Source organism: Varanus komodoensis, unplaced genomic scaffold (genome assembly GCF_004798865.1).
Source record: "Varanus komodoensis strain SLA01 unplaced genomic scaffold, ASM479886v1 scaffold11, whole genome shotgun sequence".
Classification (NCBI taxonomy): Eukaryota; Metazoa; Chordata; class Lepidosauria; order Squamata; family Varanidae; genus Varanus; species Varanus komodoensis.
Genome location: NW_025335317.1, coordinates 32,387,760 through 32,407,438, shown reverse-complemented (window position 1 = coordinate 32,407,438; position 19,679 = coordinate 32,387,760). Strand labels below are relative to the sequence as shown.

General features: G+C 51.5%; 3 protein-coding genes across 3 annotated transcripts; 1 reads left to right on the top strand and 2 right to left on the bottom strand.

The window, feature by feature from the left end:
• Nucleotides 1–746: 746 nt before the first annotated feature.
• LOC123018128 (14-3-3 protein gamma-like) lies at nucleotides 747–3,324 on the bottom strand. The gene has a single exon (XM_044419941.1). The coding sequence runs from the start codon at nucleotides 1,672–1,674 to the stop codon at nucleotides 931–933; it is 744 nt and encodes a 247-aa protein (XP_044275876.1). The 5' UTR covers nucleotides 1,675–3,324; the 3' UTR covers nucleotides 747–930.
• A 114-nt stretch (nucleotides 3,325–3,438) lies between these two features.
• DCXR (dicarbonyl and L-xylulose reductase) lies at nucleotides 3,439–10,075 on the top strand. Its single transcript, XM_044419930.1, has 8 exons — nucleotides 3,439–3,516; nucleotides 3,715–3,812; nucleotides 5,048–5,202; nucleotides 5,633–5,675; nucleotides 7,002–7,101; nucleotides 7,704–7,768; nucleotides 8,211–8,328; nucleotides 9,343–10,075. Exons 1-8 carry the CDS (start codon nucleotides 3,468–3,470, stop codon nucleotides 9,444–9,446), a joined length of 732 nt encoding a protein of 243 aa, XP_044275865.1. The 5' UTR covers nucleotides 3,439–3,467; the 3' UTR covers nucleotides 9,447–10,075.
• RAC3 (Rac family small GTPase 3) lies at nucleotides 9,638–18,212 on the bottom strand. The gene is made up of 6 exons (XM_044419932.1): nucleotides 18,041–18,212; nucleotides 15,200–15,271; nucleotides 12,402–12,519; nucleotides 11,975–12,037; nucleotides 11,142–11,301; nucleotides 9,638–10,576 (listed from the first exon to the last, which is right to left on the bottom strand). Exons 1-6 carry the CDS (start codon nucleotides 18,073–18,075, stop codon nucleotides 10,446–10,448), a joined length of 579 nt encoding a protein of 192 aa, XP_044275867.1. The 5' UTR covers nucleotides 18,076–18,212; the 3' UTR covers nucleotides 9,638–10,445.
• Nucleotides 18,213–19,679: the final 1,467 nt, after the last annotated feature.

The following is a 19,679-nucleotide window of genomic DNA, read 5'->3' as shown; positions in this document are numbered from 1 at the left end:
CGGGTTGGAGTACTGTCTCAGGCATTGAGGGATGGAGGCCCTGAACAATCTGGTCCCTCAGCTGCTGCCTTGGTGCCATAGGATTCCTCCTTTGCACATTTTCCCCAGTTGAAACAAAGCTTTACCTAGTATACCTAACAGCTGAATATTAGATAGATTCTAAGCGCTTTAGATTCATTTTAGTTTGAGAATCTACAACGATTTTACATTTTAGTGCTTAATTTTAAATGGTGGAAATGTACATTTAGAAATATCTGTGGCTTTAGATGTGACACTTCCACCCTGACAATGTGGTAAAGCTATAACCTAATGGCACGGGCACTCTTTCTGCACGTGGTCTGAAGAAGATAATTAAATTCTTAAGGTCTGCAAAAGGATTTTGCACTAATAAATAATGATTCCTTAAAGCAATAACTACACAACTTACAACACAATATACTGTTTACCCATGACTGAACACTTTCCATGGTAGGCATACACTGGAAAGTACAGTGTTCAAACACACATGAAAAGCAAGTGTTGACCAGATCATATGAATACTTGCAGAATCTTTCTCATTGTTGCTGGTTTTCACTGAAGCATGACTTCTACCTGTTCTCAAGTTGGTAATGGAAAATAATAGATGGCAAAGGCAACTAGTAGGGCATGATGGCAAGATTAATTTCTTGGTAGTCTCCAGCACTGCATAATGTTCCATAAGATTTAAAGCTTTTCAGCAGTACAACCAAAGTGAATCAGGAACAGACTTTTATTTTTATTAGGGAGTTAAAGACCAAAGATACCTGCAGCTAGATTAGTCACTTATGGAATGGATCAGGTAGCTGGATGAATGTAATGCAAGTGATAATGGAATCTGAATCACTGCTCTCCGTCGCTGACTCTCACAATTCATTTTACTGTGGTTAAGTGCTTGTCTGGGAACTCCAGCTGCTAGTGTTCAAGCTCAACCCTGTTGCTCTCCACCTGTTGCTGCTGGTCACCAGTCCACTGCACAATATTGTCCCTCAGGCGTTGCATGATGACTGTAGATTCCTTGTAGAACTCTAGGCTGAGGGTTTCCAGGCCAGCAATGGCCTTATCAAAGGCAGCCTTAGCTAATTTTGTTGCCTGCTGCGGGTTGTTGAGAACCTCATAATGAAGGATTGAGTAATTCAGAGCCACAGCCAAGGCTAAAGGATGCGTAGGCTCCATGTACCTCTGAGTGATTTCCTGAGCCTCCCCATAGGCTTTCTCTGCAGATTTCACTAGCGTCTCCTTGGTATCAGGCAGGGCCACTTCAGCTAAGTAGCGGTAACCATCTCCTTTCATCTTCAGGTAAAAGGCCTGGCTTTCATAATCCGCCTCACTGCAGTGCTTCAGTAGTACATAATCTAATAGGCTAAGGATCTCCCAACACTGCGCTTCCAGCTCCTTCTTTATGGTCTCACGATAAGCTTGGGCTTGTTCCTTCTGCTTTCCAACCCCCTGCTCCACTGACTGCTTTAGCCGTCTCCAAGAAGAACAGCGCTCTTGTATTAAGAGCTTATAGGCCTCAGAAAGCAGGGTCTTCTCTTCATGGGTTAGTGGCTCTTTCCCTTCCATCACAAGTTGCCTCATGGTAGCAGCCATGTCCTTGTATCTGCCACATTGTTCTGCTAGCTGCGCTGCCTGCACCAGCTGCTTGCGGCTCAACATTGACAGGGAGGGAGGGAGCAGCAGTCACAGACTGGCCTGTATGGGCCAGGGGAAGGTTCCAGCTCTGTGGCAGACAACAAGTGACGTCACAGGGACAAGGCTGTTCCGGAACATTCTGAAGCAACCATCCCATACCCACATAAACTGCAGTATATTATTCTACCAAATCCACAGGGCGGTTGGAACAAAACATTCTGCTAAATGAAGGCCTTGGCGTCCTTAAGTACCGCAAGTAATGTCCAGGCACATGGTGTGTGGCAAGTTTTATGGGGCAATCACATGGCTTTGTGGGTTAGAAAGGGTGGTCTAATGCTCAATCCTGGCAAAGAAACCAGGTTTGGTGGGGGAGGACTACAGATGCCACTCAGTTTATAAGAGGCCATGATGCTACAGATAGTTGTCTAGAAATATTTTAAAAGATAGCAAAGTAGTTGGTAACTTTTACTGAACCTTGTCAGCAAAATATTTTATATCGCATTCTTTCTAAAGGATATAGGAGTGTTGTACCTTAAATAAGGATCACTGAGGTCAATATGTTTGGTGGTGCTAAATTAGTACAAGTTGTCAGTACTTTTAGAAATAAATACTATTCTGGCACCAGGTATTTAATCATAACAGCTCCATATACTCTTACAGAAGAAACTTTTCAAACTTTGTAGAGAGCGCTAGACCTCTTGCAGCCCACTGCTGAACAGAGTTACCCACTTTTGGATAACCTCTCAGATTTGTATGTGGGCTGTCTTTGAAGACTGTTGAAAACTGGCAATTAATTAATGTATTGGATAAACTATTACTGGATTAGCTTTTGTGAACACATTTTGCCAGTGATAAAAGGGCTTCCTCTCTGAGCACAATTCCAAGTGCTGTTGCAGTGGCATACCTTTCGAGCCTTGCATGGCTTGAGACCTGGGTACCTTATGGGCCATGTACATGTTCCCGCATCAACATAAATATACACTGATACATCCTTTGGCAGCCTTCATGAGCTGACACAAGCAGTACTCATGAGAGGACCTTCACCATAATAAAAAGGGACTTCAGCAGCAATCAGATAAAAGAAAAATGGAGGAATAAGGAAGCTCTAGTCTACAGGCCTAAAAACAACTGAATGGCTGCCATATAGATAACAAGCTGAAGCGACTTCATTTATTTTATTTGGGAGTCCTCATTAGGTACAGTTTCTTCCTGTGAGCGAACCAAACACAAGACACACCTGCAGTCAACTTCAATTAAAGGTTGCTCATTGGTGTCGATGTGGTTGCTCGAGGAGGGGGCAATGTGGTAATACAGTGCTTACAACGGGCTGTATTGTAGGGTTGTTATAAACCACTCTCGGCCCTTTTCACCCTACCAGGCTCCCTCAATCTAAACTTTCTAAACAGAGCGATACGCACGAGAAAAATTGAATTTCATCTTCATGGAGACTTGAGTGGCTCTACTTTTTCGGCAACGGATGCGGGCGACACCCACGCAGCTGTGATAAAATTCGCGCTTTCTCCAGTGCCTCCGAGAAGGAGCAGTGGTGGCATTTTCTTGGCTTGCATGCGAAAAAAGATGGCGCCAAAAGTCACCGGGAAGACCCGTCTTTTCACAAAGGACCGGTCACTCTAAAAAGGCTCCGTATCTCTATGAGTGGGAGAAGCCAGGAACCGGAGCCATTCTTGCCGGGGATCCATTTTTAAAGCGGGGGCGGGGGGGGCGTCCCGTCTGCCCGGGGGCTCAAACCGGGGGAGGGGCGGGGCGTGGCTCGCGGGGGGCGTTCCCAGCCTCGTCGCCTGGCCCCGCCGCAGGAGATGGAGCGCTTCTCGGGCCGCCGGGCGCTGGTGACCGGGGCGGGCAAAGGTATGGTCCCCGGACTGCGCTGTGGCTGGGCTGATCTTGAGGGTTTCCGGTGGAAAGCTGTGCCCTCGAGGGTGCGATCCTCGGCCTCTTGAGACGGCCCCCAAGTCCTCCAGCCACCAGCATCGCCTGCAGGACTTTCGGCCTGTCGAAGACACGCCGGGAGCTGCGCTTTTACCTGTCTTTCTACTGCTTTTGCAGGGATTGGCCGGGCTGTGGCGGTGGCCCTGAACCGTGCTGGGGCTCAGGTGGTCGCACTGAGCCGGACCCAGGCGGATCTCGACAACCTGCAAAAGGAGGTAGAGCTCATTTCCCCCACCTAGTAACCCTTTCCACCCATCTATGCACCATAGCCCGGGGAAGACTTCCTCATTTCAATACCTACTAGTCCTGGTAGCTAAATATTGCCTGTGGTACCGGAGGCAGAATCACTGGGGAAGACAAGTGCCACAGTGCTGCTCCCCTCAGGTCTTCCCGAAGGCATTTGGTTGGCCAATGTGGGGTCAGATAGCTAGACTAGATAGGGCCCATAGCCTTTGTACCCCACCTATCTTAAACCTTTTCACCTTTTCTCACTAGCAGTACAGCAGTTCACACTTCTTTGTAGGTTTTCTCAGCTCATGTGAAGTCAGGGCAACTGATGACTCTTCCGGTGTTGTAACCTGCACATCCTACCAGTCCAAACCAGCATGGGTTTTGGATGCCAAAATATCTGGAAGGTCACAAGTTGCTCACCCTGTTCCCTCCCCCCAGAAAGACACTCCGGCAAGTGCCCACTGACCTAAATTTGCAGCACTTCTCCTCTACCACCTTCAGAAGATCTTGGATAGGATTGCCAGACTCGGGATGGCTTCTGGTCAGATGTGGCCACAGTTGCCAGCATTGCCCTCCCCATGCAGCCTGCACGACAAGGACAAAAGCAGTGCTGAATCCTCCTTTCTCCAGCATAGAGATGCAGGGGAAAGAAATTCTAATTGTACTGAATTTCTCAACATTTTGTCTGCATTAAAGATGTAGGAGTCTTGCCAGAATTGTTTCATCACAAAATCACTATGACAGGAGAAGTCGCACCTAGCACAAGTTTGCCTTCTGTGCAATTCTTGAAATATTTTCGCACATGAAACTGAGAGGGTATTTCAGTGCCTTTTGTGAGATGTGCAATTATTAATGCAAGATACAAAATGGAAGAGTGCTTCTCTGGAAGCAAGCGAAATCAAAAGATCTTCCATTCTTGTTACAAATGCAGAGCATACAAAACACACTTTGGGGTTTGTATTGAAACAACAGGATCATCTTCAGAATTAAGACTGGCCCTGACAACTCTATTCTTGAAGCACCAGTCCCCTAATTACAGGAATCACATGTTCTCAGCCTCTTACCCAAATTAGAAATGAGATGAATATAATAATAAATTGTTCACGTCATACCTATGTAATCTCCCTTTCTTGTGCATTGGACCCTAAATGCTAAAACAAGTTCCCTTTCCAGCCTGCTAACTGTGCCTCAATCTTTTCCTGATTTCTCTGTCCTTCAGTGCCCTGGCATCCAGATACTATGCGTAGACCTAGCAGATTGGGAAGCTACAGAGGCAGCATTGAGCCAAGTGGGAGATACTGACCTGCTGGTGAATAATGCAGCTGTAGCATTGCTGCAGCCATTCCTAGAGGTGACCAAGGAAGCCTTTGACAGGTAATCCTCAACACAACTGTGGTTATTGATGGCCAGTACTAGGTAGCTTGGGGAAGATATTTTGGGTTGCAAGCTGTGAGATACCAATGTACCTTCTAGGTTTTGATTCTCTGGATGCCATTTGCATCCCATTTGGAAAGAGAAGTGTAATAAAATCTTGACCCTTGATAGATGCTTACATTTTAACCTGTCACACAGCTTGCCAAGGAAAATAGCTCGACCACAGAGGGAGGAACAACATATTTTTCCTCTCCTCTGGGATCAAGTTTATATTTGATCTGCTTGGGCCTTGCCATGGTCAGTATTCTACAAGATGGGTGTCAGTTTACAGATTACAGCCTCTGCCCTGGGCAGAGGTTGGGCTTTAGAAATCCTCCTATACCGTTGTCTATTTTATTTTGCATTTTAATCTGATTTTAATTTTATATAGGTCTTTTAGTGTCAACGTTCGGGCAGTGCTGCATGTTTCTAAGGTGAGAAAAAGTCCGTGCAGTGTTAGGATAACCATGTTCACTCCCGAGTAGCAGAACAGTACTGAAGTGGCAATCTTTAGTACTGGTCTGGCGTTCTGGCTGTATCAGACCCAGAGAAATGAGACTGCTCTGTCCTTTGTGCTTGGCAGGAATGGTCCGTCATTGTGAGTGAATGGCTGAAGCATGGTGAGGGGTGGCACATTTGGTTACCATGTAACACCATGGAGAATCAACAGCTCATTCTAATGCTTCCATATGTCAGCATGGCTTTTCATTGTGTGAAGTCAGTAACAGTGTTTTTCCGTGGTTTCCCCATTTCAGCCAGCAAGCTTGGCAGCAAGAACAAGCTGCCACTTCCCACTGCCGTGTTCACTTAGCAGTGACTGAATTGCCAGCGGGCAGGCAGTGATCGGCTCTCTCTGTGCTCTCTGTCCGTCCCCCTTCCTGGCGCAAGCTCCCCCACGCCTGCTGCCTCGCCCATCTCACACGCTGCCTGGCCTGGCTGGTCTGCCAAGATGCCTGCCTGGCAATGTGGTGGCGCTCTGTCGCCTTGCAAGGGCCCACCTTTTGTGTGAAGCGTGCGGGGTGGGAATGCGCCCAGCCTCTCGTGTGACCCTAGTGCAAGGCCCCCATCAGGCAGCATGGCAGTGCATGAAGTGGGCAAGGCAGCAGGCTTGGCGGGGCAGCTGAGCATCGGAGGAAGGATGGGGAGGCATGTCCCGCGGGAGCAACCATGGGGGCAGCCCTCCACCCATGGCACTCGTGCCCGTGTTGCTGCTCTCCTTGTGCTGAACTGCGTAAGTTCTGTGCATAGGAGGTGAGCACTGGGCGCACATGCTGCAAGGAAGGGGGACGTGTGAGTGGGTAGGGGGTGGGTGCTTTTGCATGCACAGAGAGAGTGCCAGCAACAGGGTGATGGGTGCTGCTTTGCCGCTCCTGCTACTGCAATTCGTCAACAGGGGCTCCGTGGAGCAGCAGGGGGGAAAAGGCAGCTGCTTGAGGCCACACCCAGGAGAGCGTGCAGACCAGTTGGGGCGAGGCAGAAGCAGTGGACGCTGGGATTGGCCCCCAGCCACAGGGTGGGGGGTGATGGAACCATCTGAGGGAAGATGGAGGTGCATGGAAACTACTCAGGAGTAGTTACCTCCTGAATGTGTGAACACAGGACACCAGGCAAGAAAGGTGGCGTCATGGTCTTCCTTAGTGTCACCTGGGAACACAGCCACTCAGTTCCGTGGGACTCAGCCCCACCTCACTGTTGGGCAGTGTTTTAGATTTGTCTGGAGATGCTGACTCCCAGCCCTCCTTTGCTGTCACACATTTCAGATTGTTGCTCAGAAGATGATCGCCAGGGGCGTGCCAGGTGCCATTGTGAATGTCTCCAGTCAGGCATCTCAGCGGGCTCTGACTGATCACACCGTTTACTGTGAGTATAGCTGCCCAGTTCCTCTGATGACCTTTCTAGTGGAACACAGAAGGAAACTGCAAGCAATTACTGAGTAGACAGCAAGGCCAGCATTGTTCCAAGTCAGGGATGATGCTGTGTCCTGAGAATATGGGATTGAGGCAAAAGCTCAACTTTGCACTTGCTGATTTACATATGCCCTAAAGTCTGTGTGCGTGTGGTGGGGAGAGTCTTTAAGGACTTGTTTCCTAAGGACACTTCTATTTGTAAAAAGGGTTGTGTGGACAGGGAGAGGAGGGATTTGATTGCAGAAAAAAGCCCAGGCAGAAAGATTCCAGGAAGGGCGGCAGGGGAAGTAAAGTGGGTGAGACCCCGGCTAATCCAGAGGAGACAGTTGAGCAGAGATGGATTATCAGAGCTACAGGACCCTTGTTTCAGGAAGTGCCCATGGACAGCAGGGTGGTAGGAGAGAGGGCTTCCCAGAGATTTGGGGCCCCAGCTCTAGGAGGTTGCCCCAAAACCCCTCTGCCTCAAACTATGCTCCTGAGAGTGAAAAGGGACAGTCGGGTGAGAGGAAAAAAGCAGGCAGTAACTTCACACACTCATTTCCTATCTTACTGAAGGTTCCACCAAGAGCGCCTTGGACATGCTGACAAAATCAATGGCTCTGGAACTGGGGCCCCATCAGGTAACAACAGATTTGTGACATGGCAAGTGGAGCGGGAGCGGCCTTGTCTGTGATGAGTGCCGGGCAGACAAAGCAGTGTATACAAAATAATGGTTGAAGCATGATACAGGATTTCATCACGGCCAGCCTTCCCCAGCTTGGTGCCCTACAAGTCCCATCAGCCCCACCCAGCATGACACAACTGGGAATGAGGAGAGCTGTCGTTCAAAACGTCTAGCAGGGCCCAGGCTGGGAAAGGTACCCTTGACCTAAGAGGCAGACTCGGCTGGATCCTCGTTCTGGAGTGAGCCGGTGGAGTGAGCCGCGGGCCCCCCTGCAAGCCAGTGGGAAGGTAGAGCTCTGTTTAGGGACAACGGGGGTGGAGAATGAAGGCTGAGCAGGTGAGCTGCTGTCATGCATGGGCTGATCCTCCTCTCATTCTCTGCTGTTCCTGCTTTTCAAGATTCGGGTAAACAGCGTCAACCCCACTGTAGTCATGACTGACATGGGGCGCCTGAACTGGACCGATCCCCAAAAAGCTGGCGCGATGATGAGCCGCATCCCCATGCGGAAATTTGCAGGTAAATGGGGGCAGAGGGTCCCCGGGCTAAAGGGCAAGGGGGGCTTGTGCAAACTTGGAAACCTGGTGGAAGAAGGGCTACCTGTGCACGGCAGTCTCCTGGGAGTAGGGAGCCCAGGGACTGGGGCCGCTTCGACAAGACTGGCCAGATCTGGGCCCAGGCCTGTGCTTTCCTAGCCACACTGCCTGTGCTGGTGGGACCGGGAGGGAGCATCTCCAGCCACGGACATCTCTGCAATGGAGGGAAAGCCTCCCTCTTTCCCACTGATGTCCTCACTATTCCTGATCAAGGCAACTGGACATCCTGCCGGGGATAAGCAAAATTGCAACATTCCCTTTTCCCGACAGGGGCTTAATTTTGCTTATCCCCTTGTGCCTGAGGCAGGAAAGCCCCGCTTTCTCCCTCTCCTCTCCTGCATCTGGCCCGCTCCAGACCTGCTCTAGCTCCACCCTCCTACCTACCGACTGCACTGCTGTAGGGCAGCGGAGCCTGGCTCAGTCAGTCAGGCATGGAGGGAGGTGCCCTGGAGCGCTCCACGGAAAGACTGCGCAGCCAGGTTCGTAGGTGCTCATGCTCTGGCTGGCGTGGCCCTTCAGAGAGCCTGGCTACGTGCCTGCTCACTCCGCAGAGCCACAGACGAGGTGACACCAGTGCCTATTGCAGGGTGGCGTGTCAGCAGCAGCAGGGCCTGGGGAGTGGGCGACGCACGCCACTTGCCATGCTGCTGCCCAGGACGTAGTGGTGAGGCCTCGCCTCATCCCATGGGAGGGCTGGCCCTGATGGAGCACCTGGTTTGCTTGCATGCTGAGGGCCCGAGTTTAGTTCCTGGCATCTCAAGGTACGGCCATGAAAGAACCTTGGCTGAAGTGCTGATAAACTGCTGCCAGTCAGTGTTGGCATTACTGGACTAGACAGCCCAAGGGTCCGGCTCATTATAAGGCAGCTTCCTACTTTCCTGTGATTCTGCTGTCACGGCTGCCTCCAGACTCTCCTTCAGCAACTCTCTCCTTTCAGAGGTGGATGATGTGGTGAACGGCATCCTCTTCTTGCTGAGTGACCAAAGCAACATGACAACCGGTGCCATGCTGCCCATCGATGGGGGATTCCTTGCCTGCTGAAGCTACAGTGGTGGCTTATACCCCCATTTCCCAGTGCCCCGTGCAGTCTAGTCCGAATGGTCATCCAAAAGTGCCGCAGAGCCATGGAATGAAATCCCGTGGGAGGCGAAGCTCCGCTTCTGGGATCTGTGAGAAGAGTGAAGCAGAGGTGTCCGTCCTGCTGCTGCTGCCCCTAAGCAAACCAGGCCTGCTTACTTATGGAGAAATGTTTATTGTATAAAATAAGAGGTGTTCAGCTCATCACTCTACACGATGATTAAAAACTGGACCCGTCTCCATCCCAACCCCTCCGAAGCTCTCTCTGCTCCAGCCCCCAGTCCATCACTCGTGACAAAAGGAAGGGGTTGGCCATCACCCTCCCACTGGCACCCTTCCCCCCACTTTTCTTCTTTTAATCTTACAGAAAGATTCCTGTCATGTGGCTCTGTTCTGCCCGGGCTGGACAAGGTAAAGAGACCGTCCTTCTCTTCCCCACCTTTGGGAGAGTTGATGGTCAGTCAGCCAGCTCAGGAGCAGCGCACAAGCTGAATCCCTGCAAGGCGAAGACAGCTTCGGGTGGTACAGAGCTGCACAATCATGGAGTTTAGCTAGTGTCTCGCACAATAAAGCACTAGTGGCTAGTTCTTCAACCTGTGTCCTGTTTGTCTTTCCTGCCCCTGCGGGGGTTCTTATCTGCTCCCACCACAATGCTCTAGCACCAATAGAAGTAGTAAGAAAGGGCTGGTCTGTGCACTCGTGCATTACCCCTGGCATGGAGTCACAGGGAGCATGCTTCTCCCACTGCTTTGCCCCTGGGGGTGGGACAGCATCGAGCTCCTCTTCCTCCCATGCGGCCCTTTTACATCGACACAGACGTTAAATCAAAGAGACATTTAAAAAACACTGACTTCGTACATGATGAAGGGCCCCGCCACTCCCTTTGCGGGAACACCCAGCGAACGCTCCCCCCTCGCACAGGCAAGGAGGAGACACCCATAACATGCTGCAACTCAGATGCCCTCAGAACACAGTGCACTTCTTGCCAGGCTTCTTCACCGGTGGGGGACAGAGGACAGCACGGATAGCTTCATCAAAGACAGTCTTGAGGCCTCGCTGTGTAAGGGCAGAGCATTCGAGGTACTTCACGGAACCTGCGGGAGGCAAGGAGATGAGATGGCTTGGGAGGAAGTTGAGGTTTCTCTCCTTCACTCACGGATCCTAGGTCCTTATTAACAGCATTGTCAAAAAGCAGCAAGGTACTTCTGGTGCTCCTGACAGCAAAAAGAGGGAAGCTGTAGAAGCGAATTGTTCTAAGGGTAAAATGCTGGGTCTTCCACAATTCAGAGCTCTTTCTCCAGAGACATGGAGCCTCTTTCAGCTAAAGGCTGAGCTCAGTTCAGGTCCTAATTTTTAGGAGATGCTCTTGGGGATCGCATTCCAATAGCGGTTGGGGCAGAAGGCTAATGGGAAGGGACCAGATTAGCCCAAATGCCAGCCTATTTGCACTTAAAGTTCTTCCTGCAAGTAACAAATCCTTGGCAGGCATTTCAGCCCTTCAGAAAGCGACAGGAAGAGAATGTGAAATTCAGGGGAATACCACATAGTGATCGGAGGTGAGCAGGGGGAAGGCTATCTGAGGAAACCCGGGGGGCAACTTGAAACCCCAGGTAGGCTATGGTTGGATTACGTGGCCTGGGGTGCAATAGCATGACTCACCTATCTCCCTGGCCATGGCTAGACCTTGGGGGTAGGTAATGGGTGCCAGTTTCTTGTCACGCAGCCTCTCAATGGTGTCCTTATCATCCCTCAGATCCAGCTTGGTGCCGACCAAGATGATAGGTGTGTTGGGGCAGTGATGTCGGACCTCTGGGTACCACTAAAAAAAACGAAAGGAACAGGTGAGCCAATCTCCTCGGCTGCTGACTTGGGGAGCTGGTCCAGCCGAAGAAAAACGGTGGCAGGGCATGACGACTCTTTGCCAAGAGAGGGCTTCAGAGAGCGGGGGCTGATTGTGCTTCCCTGCAAGCTCCCCATGAGCTCTCATGCTTTTTAATTCTGTTCTGGAGCCATCCCTTGTCAGCCTTGGTTAACTCGAAGTTCCCTCTGCCAATCTGCAGCATGGCTGCCACCAGCAGCCCTGTTCTCAATGGTGTCCTTATCATCCCTCAGATCCAGCTTGGTGCCGACCAAGATGATAGGTGTGTTGGGGCAGTGATGTCGGACCTCTGGGTACCACTAAAAAAAACGAAAGGAACAGGTGAGCCAATCTCCTCGGCTGCTGACTTGGGGAGCTGGTCCAGCCGAAGAAAAACGGTGGCAGGGCATGACGACTCTTTGCCAAGAGAGGGCTTCAGAGAGCGGGGGCTGATTGTGCTTCCCTGCAAGCTCCCCATGAGCTCTCATGCTTTTTAATTCTGTTCTGGAGCCATCCCTTGTCAGCCTTGGTTAACTCGAAGTTCCCTCTGCCAATCTGCAGCATGGCTGCCACCAGCAGCCCTGTTCCGCCCCGCACGGTCATTTCTCCATGCTTATAAGAGAGAGCATATTACCTTGGCTCGAACATTTTCGAAGGAAGCCGGGCTCACCAGTGAGAAACAGATCAGGAAAACATCCTGCAGGGACAGGAACATGTGCCTTCATATGGAATAGTCTGTACAGCAAACTCCCTCGCACAGCCTTAGTTGGTTTCGGCCATGTCCCCCATACCAGCCACTCGGAGGTCATTGCTCATTCTAGCCCATTTCCACCCTCTCTCAGAATACCAGATTTTTACAGAAAGGAGATGTAATATATGCTTAATGTGCATTAAACTGGGCTGAAGATTTGCATCATTAGCCAGACTCAGTTGCTATGAAGCATGATGTATCTGGTGCAGAATTTACAGGAGCACTGCTTATTTTGGTCATATTTTGTCTTGCTTGCAAAGGGACACAGTCCAACTCCGCTAATGATGCTGGCAACAAACCCAGCACTTACTGTCTGGGGGTAGGAAAGAGGTCGCAATCGGTCATAGTCTTCTTGTCCTGCTGTGTCCCACAGACCCAGGTTAACTGGCTTTCCATCTACCATGACATTGGCAGAATAATTATCAAACCTGGCGAGAAAATGTTCTTGTCAAGCAACAGATAAATTCTAACCCTGCTCCCCATCCAATACTATATGCTCAAGGTCATTTAGTTTCATACCAGATTAATTATGCTAAAATAATTCCCATTCTCTAGTTCTCTTGACTCAATCAGTTAACTAATGAATTTTAATTAAGGTGTCTTCTCAATCACTTGCTTATTTAACTCCCAACACATTCTGTTGCATACATAAGAAAAGATTAGTAAAAACATGGTATTTCTACCCCATCTGATTTATTAATATACTTTAAAAATATTTACATTTATTCTGTGCAAGCATCCTTCCAATTTCTCTCACTTTTTTCTTTTTTGTTTTCATAAATTAAGATAGTACTATTTCACCTTATAAAAAGGAAAATAATTTGTGGTGCTAGAAACTCTATAATTAAAGCCATCCACTAGAGCAGGGGACCCCAAACATTTTCTAATGGGGGCCAGTTGACAGGTGCCAGTGGTGGGCACGGGCTGTCAAGGTGGTGCCATCGGGGGGGGGGGCGGGCCCCGGGGGGGGAGAGGAACACAGGACGGGGGGGAAGGGGGGGTGGGGGGGGGTGCAGAGCGAGGTGCCGGCTTGCTCGCGAGATTGTTTTCTCCGAGCTAGTCCAAAATGACCTCCTTGCAAGCAAGCTGCGCACCCAGTGAGTGCAAACCTGTGGGGCGGGCTGGTTAAATGAGGATGGCAGGCCGGATCCGGCCCGCGGGCCTTAGTTTGAGGACCCATGCTCTAGAGAATCACAGAATCCTATTTCCTACAACTCCCAGCACTGCCCAGACTGCTAGGCTGGAGAATACCGGGACATACCAGACTTTTTCTGACCAAATATGCATAGGATTGCACCCTAAAAGGGGCCATTCAAGGGACAGGTAACGGGCTATTCATCAGTACACCCACTGTTGAACCCCTAAAGCATGGAACCTCCAAACAGGAAACTTGCAAGTGTCGGCCGGGGGGGGGTGCTTTGCTCAGTGGGACTTACTTCAGGGTAATGGAATGATCTTAGCCATGGGGATCAGCTCTGCTGGATCACACAGTAGATAGATCAAGTGCTGCACTAAACCAGTTTTAATTCTGTCCTACTGATGGCAGGAAAAAAAGGCCTTAGCAGTGCTAGTGGACTCTAGCACAGAAGCAACCCTAGTTAATCTATCACATTGCAGCAAGTTACTGAACAACATTCACAAGCAGATATATCAAAGCAGCTAAAAATCAACCATGTCTCTGCATGGACTCTCTGAGCCAAAAAAGCAGGTAAGTAGCCTGAATCTCATGAACATTTCTCATAATGAAATTATGTTTGGGTTACTGGCTCTAATTTAGCTAGGGCTATTTGATGCAGCAACATTCCTACACTGAAAATCTCATATATGAGACAGCACATGGTCCCTCCATAGATCATCTTCTGCAACCATTACACAAGGAGCATTTTTGTTGTGTGTGAAAACACACTGGGAAACAATAGCTAATTTTGAACTCTCAGTGGCCGTACTTATAGAACAGACTATTTATCCATGTCACAGTTGTGGGATCCCAGGCAGAACAATCCTATAACTTCTCCAACAGTATATAGACGGTATGCATTCCACACTCCCAAGGCCACAGGCAATGGCCATTATCCAGTGGGGTGCTGCATGCTGCTGATTCTATGGTGCTGTGATTCCCTCCTGCAAGTGGGACCCACCATCCGCACAATTCAGATCTATTGCTTCAGGAGCAACTGCTCGTTTCAGGAATGGGGCATGTCAGCGGAGCTCACATAAAAGGGCTCTGCCAGTGGGTCTTAATCAAGAAACTAGCATGCCTGCTTGTTTAGGGGCTTCCTCTAGCAACCGTTACATCTCCATTGCCCAGACAGTGGGATCTGCTTGCATGAAAGAATCACTGGAAGGGGCCACTAAATCAGTGATGGCATAACAGAATTGGCCAGGGCACAGCACCCATGGGGTACCGCTCCTTGGGGCAGGAAGCAAGTTCTAGAGTCTGACATTTCTACCCTTCCCAGTCACCACAGAAAGCACCATGGCAGCTTGCCTTCTGGCCCGGCAAGTCAACAAGAGAGGCTGTGTGGCTTGTCTGGCTGCATAAAACAGCAACAAGAGCCCGTGAAAGCCGCCTCCTTCCTCCTGTCTGCCTGGCTCTTGCCAGGAGAGCTCTCAAAAGACAAAGGACTCTGAGCTCTCTGTTTATCGAAGACCAAACCTTTAGGATCACTCTCTAGGGGCGCAATCCTATCACCCCCACAGTAGATGCTCATCAGCCACTGAACTGGGAGGCTTCTGGGCATCCAGTGGGAGGAACGAGGTGCAGCAGCAATCTGTCACTGCTACAGCACCGCACACCTTTCATTTCCTCTAGAGAGCTGTTTTGGACCAGGAAGGTAGACAGAAGGAGGCTGCAGTGCCAACAGGAATCGGTGTAAGCCCAGGGCTGTGAAGGCTCAGCCTTTGGAGTCCCAGCTCCGAGATCCTAGGGACTCAGATCTGAAGAATTTCCATGGCCTTCAAGGTACACTCTCAGAGTGTCTAATTCTTTTAAAACCTAGACTCCCACAATCCCCATTTGGTACTCTTACAAACCACAGTGCTTTCTTATGCATCTTCTTATGCAACAATTCTGTACTGAAATCTGCAACCTGATCTCCCAGTACTTACACGGTGGGGATGTACTCTCCAGGGAAGGCATTTGTCGTGTAGCTGATCAACAGACAGGTCTTCCCCACAGCCCTGGGAAAAGGGAAAGAGAGCCTCAAAAACAGACACAGTAGTATGGTAGTGGGTGGTGGAACCTGGAGGACAAATATGTGCTATGGATCCCAGGTCACGTGATCAGGTCTAGATACCTAAGTTTCTGTGTTGGGCTCAGTATGCCAAACAAACTTTCAACAGAACCCCAGTTCAATTCATCATTAGTTCAAGTTTAAAACATTACTGGATGGACTACCAGGACAGAATCCACCTAAAAAGTGAGCACTCATCAATAAATCAAAGAGTAGACATTCAAGTTCTGAATCATTATGCAGAATGACAGTTTACTCTTTGTTATTTTAGTCCAACTTGTCAGCATGCCTCCTTACTGGTCACATACCCATCTCTCTCCTGGTTTGATCAAGAAGAGACAATTGCCTGGCTTGGCAGCACCAAAACTGTAGGCACAGGTGGCAATTTCACCAATGTGATCACAAGAAAACGTCGTGTTCGAGGCAGATACCAGCAACAGAAAAGAGCGGCATACTGCATAGATGAGGACACTTGTGACAACGTCTCAGGAGGTTGTTACACTCCCTGTTCTTTTTGTTCCACATATATCCTGCCCCCCCCCCACGCTTCTATTCTATTTTCACAAACTGATTACCTAATGATCAGCACTAGCATTTTTGACTGACAAACTAAAGGATGGGGAGAGAGACCCATCACTTGTACTCACAGCAATTTGTTGCCATGTGCAGCATTTTTCCCTGCACGCCTCATTGATTCCTCACCATTTCCCCATTTCACTGAGTATGGCTCTGAGGTTTAACTTAACTCTTCCTCAATCAAAATTCTGGACAGACTGCATTAAAGACCTAATGGCAAGTGTCTTAGCATTTTGCGATCTAGTGTCTTGTTATCCTCTGTCATTCTATACTGCATCCTGACTAAGCAGGGATGTGGAACTTGTAGCCTGCATCCCTAATCCGCCCCTTACAGATTCTACATTCAGCCTGGGGCACCTCCATGGGTTCTTTCAGGGGGCAGGACATGGCCTCCAAGCCTCTCTCCCCCTCTGGACAACTCACCTGTTATGACTGACAAAACAATTGGGAATCCCCCTGAGCTCTGTTGCCCCTCCCCACTGGGTCACACCCACTGACATCATCCAGTCTGCAAAGGGGGCCTGGCGGGAGGCAATTTGGTTCCCAATTATTTTTGTTCTGCATTCATGATTCCAAGCAATCACATACATTATCTCAGTGATCCTAATCGCCACCACTACTGCGAGGAAGACCAATGCTCTGCTTGGGACAGGAAGCCTGAAACTCAAGAGTCTGGGGCAGTGGGGTATAAACTTGCAAGGGCAGGAATTTACATGTATTTATAGGCTGCCTATAATTGCAGAGGCCTTCCTAGGCGGATGTAGACAAGCAAAGAAAAACAGGTGCTTTGCACAAAATGGGTGTGTGTTGTGCACTCACACTGAGATTCTCTGCATGGAAGAGTGGTCGGTCCCCTGAGGTTATCCACCAAGTTCACAGCTAAGGTGATACTTGAATACATGTCACACTTTTGATGGATCACATCTGCACTGTAGCCTTCTTCTAAGGAGCTGCTGGGTCATACACGGAGTCTTCCCCTTTCTCCCTTATAATAATTCAATAGGGCAGGATAGCAACTGACCCAAGACCACCTACTCAGCTTTGCAAGCAGGGATTTGAACCCAGGACTGTCTGCTCCAACTCCAACTTGTTATCATCACTGCCACGCATTCTGTAGCCATCGCATCAAGTGACTCCTAAATTCTGCAACATTCATTTTGTGAAAATGCCTTTGCGGGTCCAATCATTTCATGCGCCCGGAAACCATCTCTGGTTGAATCTCTCCTTTTCCTGACACCCACCAGGATCAGCTTGCGAAGCTACCTTTTCACACATCCTCCTCGTTGGAGGTAATGCTTGCCCACCCCACAGCTGGAGTATTGGAAAATCAGGAAAAAGGAAAGTCATGGCTTCGTTTCAGGGTGAAGAAGGGCTGGGCATCTGAGATTCTGCTCTCTCCCAGCGCCGGGCATTGGTGGAGCTGGTGTTCCTTTACCCTGGAAGCAAGGCGGACCCGTCTAACCTTCGAACTCACGCGGGGAAGCGCATCTCTCCCAACTCTCTAACACAATGGCCGTGATGGGCTTTGGGATCGGACCACAATGCATTCAGCGGCCGCCCCGGCCCTCTTCCTAGCTGGCACGGAACTGGGTGAACAGCGAGCGACTCCTTCGCTAGACCCATCAAACCACATGGCGAGCGGGGGGGGGCAAAGACACGGGGGGAGAGTCGGCAGCTCTCCCTTGAGACTGCAGCAGGCGGGCGGAGCGTGGGGACAGAAGAACGGGGGGACGGGCAGCCTTCTATCGGGGTCGGGAGCGGGAATGGTGGGGGCGACGGGTTGGTTGGGCCAACAATAGGTGGCGGGGCGGGGGGCGAGATGCCTGCCAAGAGATGAATGGGTGTGTGCTCGGACCTCCGAGCTGCGGGAACCTAGCAGCCCCCGCCACCCCTGGAGCCTCCCGGAGCGGCAGCGCGCCGGGGAAGCGGCAATGCACCACCACCCGCCGCCCGCTCGGGAGCCTTCATGCGCTCGCGGCTGCGCCCCACCCTTGCCTTGCCCAGCCCAGCCCAGCAGGCGAGCGGCACATGGGCTGCCGCACGGGCCGAGCGCCAACTTCGCCCCCTCCTCCCTCCTCCGGCCCTGCCCCGCCCCGCCCGCCCCGCCCCGGTGGCGATCATGCCCGCCGACGCCGCTCACCCGTCCCCCACGACCACACACTTGATGGCCTGCATCTGCCTCGGCAGCAAGGCGGGCTGCGATGGCGGCGGCGGCGGCGGCGGCGCCGGGCTCGGTGCCTTCTCCTTCCTTGCCGATGGATGCCGCCCGCAGCCGCAGTGAGCGAGGACGCCACACAGAGAGCGCGCGAGCGAGGGAGCGAGCGAGCGAGAGAGCGAGCGAGCGGCGGGCGGAAGCGAGGAGCCCGGAGCCGGGCGGGGCCGGGGGCGGGGAGTGGGAGGGGGACGGAGCCGAGCCGGAGCGGGCGCTCGGCGGCCCCTCCCCGCCGCTCTGCGCCCCTCGGGAGGCGAGCCGCGGGGAGACGCGACGCAGGGCGGGCCGCCCGCCCCGCCGCGCGATCTCCCCGGAGCTGAGGTCCCGGCCTGGGAGCAGCCCTCGGCGGGCGTGGCGTGGCGTGGCCGCCTTGCGCAGCCCGGGCTCCGCCGGCGAGGCGGGGAGGGCCGTCAGACCCTTTGTGTCCACTCAGCGCAGCCGGCTTGCGAGCGCAGCGTGGCGGGGAGGGACGGGCGCCTGGCCCCGGGCCCCTCCTCCGCCGGCACCCTCTGGGCCGAGAAGGGGCGTCGCGGTGCGTGCAGGCGGGCGGCTGCAAGAGCTCGCGGGGCGCGCTTTCCTTTGTGTGAGCGTCGGACCGGCAGGCGAAGCTTCATCTGGCGAGCTCCTGCCTTTCGTGCAGCCGCGGTGGCGGTGTAAGCCTTACGGCAGTGGGGTGCGGGTGCTCCGGCTTCCGATCGGGGGCTTCCCGCTTGGGGCTGCCCTCACGCTTGTCGTTCTCCCCCTCATTAGAGAAGCCTCTCCTCAAAGCGTGCGTACTGGGAGTAAGAGGGCTAAACTGAAGTATATTGGTGCTTTTGGCTTGCCCGTTTTGCCTTCGGCCCCTCTCACCACAAGAGGAAGCACTGCCTGTTGTTTAGTCGCGAAGTCCTGCCCGACCCATCACAATCCCATGGGCAACATTCCTCCAGGCTCTCCTGCCCTCCACCATCCCCCAGAGTCCACCGAAGCCCACACCAACTGCTTCAGTGACTCCATCTAGCACTTCATCCTCTGCCATTCCCTTCTCCTTTTGCCCTCAATCGTTCCTAGCGTCAGGGTTTTCTCCAGTGAGTCCTCCGTTCTTATTAGGTAGCCAAAGTAGTTGAGTTTCATCTTCGGTATCTGGCCTTCTAAAGAGCAGTCAGGGTTGATCTCCTCTAGGACTGACCGGTTTGTTCTCCTTGCGGTCCAAGGGACTCGCAGGAGTCTCCTCCAGCACCACAATTCAAAGGCCTCAGTTCTTCGGCGCTCAGCCTTCCTTATGGTCCAGCTTTCACAGCCATACATTGCAACTGGGAAAACCATAGCCTTGACTATACGCACTTTTGTCGGCAGGGAGATGTCTCTGCTTTTTAGTATGCTGTCTAGATTCGCCTTACCTTTCCTCCCAAGGAGCAAGTGTCTTAATTTCTTGGCTGCAGTCCCCTTCTGTGGTGATCTTGGAGCCCAGGAAAATAAAATCTGTCACTACCTCCATTTCTTCCCCATCTCTTTGCCAGGGAGTGATAGGACTGGATGCCATGATCTTAGTTTTCTTAATGTTGAGTTTCAAGCCACCTTTTGTGCT

Coding starts and splice junctions, on each gene's coding strand:
- LOC123018128 (XM_044419941.1), bottom strand. CDS start 1,674: ATGTTGAGCCGCAAGCAGCTGGTGCAGGCAGCGCAGCTAGCAGAACAA.
- DCXR (XM_044419930.1), top strand. CDS start 3,468: ATGGAGCGCTTCTCGGGCCGCCGGGCGCTGGTGACCGGGGCGGGCAAA. Junction 5,676..7,001: donor CAGTGCTGCATGTTTCTAAG/GTGAGAAAAAGT, acceptor CACACATTTCAG/ATTGTTGCTCAGAAGATGAT. Junction 7,769..8,210: donor TGGAACTGGGGCCCCATCAG/GTAACAACAGAT, acceptor CTGCTTTTCAAG/ATTCGGGTAAACAGCGTCAA.
- RAC3 (XM_044419932.1), bottom strand. CDS start 18,075: ATGCAGGCCATCAAGTGTGTGGTCGTGGGGGACGG. Junction 15,272..18,040: donor TGTGTGGTCGTGGGGGACGG/GTGAGCGGCGTC, acceptor CCCTTTTCCCAG/GGCTGTGGGGAAGACCTGTC. Junction 12,038..12,401: donor CTCTTTCCTACCCCCAGACA/GTAAGTGCTGGG, acceptor CTGTCCCTGCAG/GATGTTTTCCTGATCTGTTT.